This window comes from Drosophila mojavensis, unplaced genomic scaffold (assembly GCF_018153725.1).
Source record: "Drosophila mojavensis isolate 15081-1352.22 unplaced genomic scaffold, ASM1815372v1 contig_80, whole genome shotgun sequence".
Lineage (NCBI taxonomy): Eukaryota > Metazoa > Arthropoda > Insecta > Diptera > Drosophilidae > Drosophila > Drosophila mojavensis.
The window spans coordinates 15645674-15650596 of record NW_025318906.1 but is presented as its reverse complement, the minus strand read 5'-3'; the positions used below and the strand labels follow the sequence as shown (position 1 = coordinate 15650596).

Here is a 4923-nt window from a genome sequence, read left to right as displayed (position 1 = left end):
GTTTTCATTAATATTAATATTAATATTAATATGTGCTGTGGTACATTTTGAGATTATTAATCAAATTTAATAGCTGTGCTCGCTTTGATTACTATCCTGAACATCTCAGAAAGCAGAGGACTTATAGGCTCGAAGGATACTGTATATAACGTCAAATTCTTTCCTCTATTCTTTGATTTCTCTCGATACTTTCGTCTCTCTATCTCAGCATTGTCTGTTTCTCTTCTCTGTTCTCTCATCTTTCACCTCTTTGATGTCCTCTCGTAACTCTCACTCTTTTGTGTCTTTCTCTTCTATCATTTTCTGGTTTCTTCCTTTTTCGCTCTCCGCCCTTCATTTAAATCCCTTCTCTCTCATTTCCTTCCCTCTCATCTCTTCACTCTTCTCTCTTCATTGTTCTCTCTATTTTCCCATATATCTTTATTACTGCTCTCCTCACGTTTCCTTGCTTCTTCCTTTTCTGCCCTCCTCTCACCGTTGATATCTCTTTTCTCTCATTTTCTTCCCTCTCCTCTCTTCACTATTCTCTCCGCGTTCTTCTCTCTGTTCTGCTCTGCCTTTTCCCTTAAGTTTACTTTCTTTCTTTATACTCTATCGTCTCATTTTTTTCTTTTCGCTCTCTCTCGTCTCGTCTCTCTTCTCTTCTCTTCTCAATCTCTCCATCTCAGTCGCTTAGCTATATACTTCAGAATGTAATCCAATCCTTAATTCGATCTCTAACACTAATTATTTGGAATATACGTAAGATGCCTAGACCAGATAGAAGATAACTGTGAATCAAGATGGCAATGCTGAGAGACGATTTCAAGTACTTTAGGTCAAATGTATGTGTATGCATATCTCAATCAATCAATCTGTCCATCAGTCAGTCAGTCACTCAGTCATGCCTGCCACACAGATTAGCTGCCACAGCCTGTTGCACGTCTCGTACAACTATCGCTGCTCGATGTCCAGGAAGCTGGAGGACTGCCATGAGATAATCAACTTCTTCAACTACTTCGAGCTGATGTATTGCTACCTGCGCATTGACGACAAGCTGATGGAGTCCTTTGCGTTCTTCCTGCTGCTGCTTGCCTCGGTGGCATATTTGCTGCTCATGTCGATTGTCGTCGATCACTTGTGAGTGCCTGGAGGGGCATGCCTATCCATAGAGAGTGATCTATGCCCACCTACCACCTCTAGCTTTACGCCCACTGTGAAGATCTTGGCCCTGAACCTGCGCCTCAATGAGTATTTCGCTGGCGTCACTCTGCTGGCCTTTGCCAATTCCTCGCCCGATTTCGTCGCCAATCTGATGCCCATCCGGAAGCATGGCGCCCTCTTCACCTGCGTCATTGGCAACAGTCTGGCCGTGCTGCTCGTCTGCGGCGGCATGATCTGCTTCCTGCGACCCTTCAAGATCGACGGACACAGCACCGTCCAGAACTTACTCTTCCTCGTCCTGGCCATCGATCTGCTCCACTTCTTAATAGTCAGTGAGAAAAAAATAAGTAGAACTGAGTGTTCGAGTAAGTGCTCTATATATCCATATATCATCAATACCATATACCATCATTTATCAATCTATATTCTTCTTGTGCATTGCAGTCCTCTTATGTTTCTATGTCATCTTTCTGATTGTCAATATCGCTGATCTTCTACTCATCAAATATACCATAAAAAGTAAGTTGATTTGGCTTGAACTTAACCCTTAACGGTCTTTCAGCTAGATATAACTAAATGATATATGTCTATCTATACATATTTCCATGTCCCCATATGTCTACATTGCACGTAGACAGATATATCTTCATTTATATTATGCTATACACATATATGTAGATAGACATTATAGATATAATCCGATTATCTAATGGTATATCATATAATGATGAGTATACGAGAATTCTGGTCCCCAGACAAACTTTTATGAGCAAACTTCTACGGTTATAGCGCCTTCCGGGTATAACGACGGTTCCTTGAGTGTCGTTATAACCGGATTCAACTGTATAAATCTGTCTGTTAATAGACGAGATCGATATCATCCGATTATTTATCTGTATATATATAAGTAAATCTGTCTATATATGTATTCATTCATTATGGTTTATCCATTATATATACATATATAGACCAATAATTCTATCCATTCAATCCAGCCTCAATCTCGAGATTAATAACGATAAAAAAGATTGATAAATTAGTATAAATTTTTCAAGTGTCGAACAGCTCAATACTTTTGCTAGTTACAGGGTAGCTATCAAGTCGATCATCATCACTCACTTTTAGTAATATCCCTATTTTTCGCTACCTCCGCCAATGCAGAGCTACGCTCCGAGTTGAGGGAACAACGCTATGCCGATCTGAAGCAGAGGAAGAAAATGGCGCTGCTCAAAGATTTGGAGCTGAACGATGTGATCAATTACGAGAGACGTAAGACAGATAAGTTTGGCAAGCCCCTTGAGGGCGCAGATGACGATGATTATCGAACATATCGCACGATTCTTCACTCGCCCAGCAACTCGAAGAATCGCCTGTTGTTCGGCGATCTGTGGGACTCGATCAATCCGTACAGTGTCTTCGAATGGAGGGTGGGCAACTGCTTCCGGCGCACGGTGATGATCCTGAAGATGCCCCTGCTGCTGCTCATCACGCTGTTCGTGCCAGTCGTGGACTACGACAAGTACAAGCATGGCTGGAGCAAGTTGCTCAACTGCACGCAGATTGTCACGAATCCGTTCATCATCATAACGGCGGTGCACTGTAAGAGGAGCTGTTTGATCTTTGATCTATTAATCTATCCAATATTAATTCCCCTCCCCTCCTCTCCCTAGCCAAGTTTGCTAGCGTCTACAAGTCCTGGTACATCGATTTCAATACCAAGTATTCGGTTTGGTCCTTCTGCCTGACTGTGCCCTTGGCTCTCATTGTCTTCTTCCATTCCCGCACCGATATGCCGCCTCGATATCATTTTGTAAGTCTCGATAAATCGATCGATCTTCGATAACTTGCTATCGCCTGCAGCTCTTCATCACGCTCAGCGCCTGCAGCTCGGTGGTTCTCATCGTAGTGTGCGTGGGCGAGATTGAGATACTCACCTCCATTGTGGGCGTGGCCTGCAATCTGAGCGAAACCTTTGTGGACATTACGATTGGCTCCTTGACCAATGCCCTCATCGATCTGATGGCCAACTTCAACCTGGCCATGCAGGGCTACGAGAAAATGGTCTTTGCCGCCATCTGTGCGGGTCCATTTTTCAGTAAGCTAACGCTATTGGGATCTATTTTATACATATATAGTTATAATATATTTATAGGTATTGTTGTTGGTTTGGGAATTCCCTTCCTCTTCAATTCGCACGTCCGCAAAAGGGGTTCGTCGGACTGGCTCTATGGGGAGTACGGCGATAACTGTTATATATTCATCATGTTGGCCATATGGACCCAGCTGTGGTGGTGCCTATCCCTGAATTTTCATTCGCGACGATCTGTGGGAATATTTTCATGGATTTTGTATCTGTTGTTTTTAATCTATACGATTGCAGCTGAGTTTGATCTGGTGCACGTGTTTACAAAAGATAGATTCTTCGATCTGCAATAATATTACAATTTCGTTTACATATATTTGATGAAGACTAATACTTATATTAAATAGACATATGTATGTACATTCATGCTTATATTAAAGCTTACTTGCTTTTAAGTGTTCAAATATAAGAGTTTGCAAACAGCAGCACCAATATTTTGTCCTGCTCTGTCGCATTAGCTATATGGCCACTCGACAAGTCGACGAAGACGTTCGCTCATTGAGAAACTCTCTCACTGTCTGGAAGCGAAGTCAGCACAATGTGTAATTGAATCCATGCTTTGTCCTGCTCTGTCATGCACTAACTTAACGAATCTTATCGATCTCTGTAAAGCTCTCTCACTAACTGGAAGTGTAAGTCAGTCAGAAATCAAGCTAAAATTGTAGTAATAAAGCTTATAATTGTAATATAAATATAAATGACACGTATAAAATAAGCAGTAGTAATTATTTAGTCATGTCACACAAGCAGAGAGCATACAACTTTATGTTGCTTGAAATGGCGCTCTCTTTGCATTGGACAGTAAAACTCTCTTTTCTGTTCTTGTACTTATGTTTCTTTCTCTTTTCTTCTACAGCTCTACACTTATTGCACTGTTTTATTTTCGCTTGTTTTTATTGTAACTAATCTCTAGTTCGGTATTTTTAAGAGCGTATTTAATTTTGTACCTTTGCTGGACGTAAAAATCAAAATGTTGTTAAAATTCTCTGTGGCTTTCACAACGTTACCCATGAAACAAATGTATAATTTATTTATTTTCGTAAAATCAAAATTCGGTCTTCCATTTTCAACGGTAAATTGCGCGCTCTTTTGGTGCTAAAAATAAATAGTGGCCTACTTTAGAGCTGGTAAAGTTGCGGTCGCTCATATTAAGGGGTTTGTGTCTCTACTATAGGTGGCCACGCTGATGGTGGTAGGCTTTGATGATTCGTTAAGTCAAAAAGCTGGTTAAGCTATTTCGCAACTGCGTGGCAACGCCAAAAACACGTGATATGCACTCTGTCATTGCAAAGTCAATAATGACGAAGGTAAGTCCAAAAAAATACAAAAGCAATAACATAACTATGGAAATATCGTATAAAATTACCGATGCTTTTTATGGTGCCGAAATATCGATATATGTTACTTCATATTATTTGATTATTTTAGGCTTAATTTTATGTTTAGGTTTCATGTAAATTTTTAGTGTTCGGTTATTTCGGTTAAGGCGTGTATTGTGAGCTTTAAATGCTGCAGCATAATGACAATTTATATATCGATAACGTAAGAATTTCAAAAATATATGTACACTTTGATCTATCGATATTTTAATACGATATCAACATCAACAAGAAAAAGATATAAAAAAAAAAAACAAT

The 4923-nt window shown here is 40.1% G+C and overlaps 1 protein-coding gene and 1 long non-coding RNA gene across 4 annotated transcripts; one reads left to right on the top strand and one right to left on the bottom strand.

The window, feature by feature from the left end:
* The first annotated feature begins 649 nt into the window (after nucleotides 1-649).
* On the top strand, nucleotides 650-3658 carry LOC6580104 (mitochondrial sodium/calcium exchanger protein). 3 transcript variants are annotated; one of them, XM_002005936.4, is made up of 8 exons: nucleotides 650-824; nucleotides 882-1119; nucleotides 1183-1508; nucleotides 1588-1662; nucleotides 2305-2742; nucleotides 2814-2953; nucleotides 3004-3238; nucleotides 3296-3658. In XM_002005936.4, exons 2-8 carry the CDS (start codon nucleotides 884-886, stop codon nucleotides 3577-3579), a joined length of 1734 nt encoding a protein of 577 aa, XP_002005972.1. In that variant the 5' UTR covers nucleotides 650-824; nucleotides 882-883; the 3' UTR covers nucleotides 3580-3658. The 3 variants fall into 3 exon arrangements, with proteins under 3 accessions (XP_002005972.1, XP_032585540.1, XP_015019581.1); XM_032729649.2 differs by having other exon boundaries at nucleotides 651-824; nucleotides 904-1119; XM_015164095.3 differs by having other exon boundaries at nucleotides 651-824; nucleotides 899-1119.
* On the bottom strand, nucleotides 3481-4767 carry LOC116804056. Its single transcript, XR_004364077.2, has 3 exons — nucleotides 4653-4767; nucleotides 3672-3939; nucleotides 3481-3570 (listed from the first exon to the last, which is right to left on the bottom strand). It is a non-coding gene; the product is annotated as an uncharacterized LOC116804056 (long non-coding RNA).
* Nucleotides 4768-4923: the final 156 nt, after the last annotated feature.

Excerpts from the sequence above, each read along its gene's own strand:
- LOC6580104 (XM_015164095.3), top strand. The coding sequence starts at position 783 with ATGGCAATGCTGAGAGACGATTTCAAGTACTTTAGGTCAAAT. Across the intron at positions 1,509-1,587 it reads AAGTAGAACTGAGTGTTCGA|TCCTCTTATGTTTCTATGTC; the intron begins GTAAGTGCTCTA and ends TGTGCATTGCAG. Across the intron at positions 2,743-2,813 it reads CATCATAACGGCGGTGCACT|CCAAGTTTGCTAGCGTCTAC; the intron begins GTAAGAGGAGCT and ends TCCTCTCCCTAG.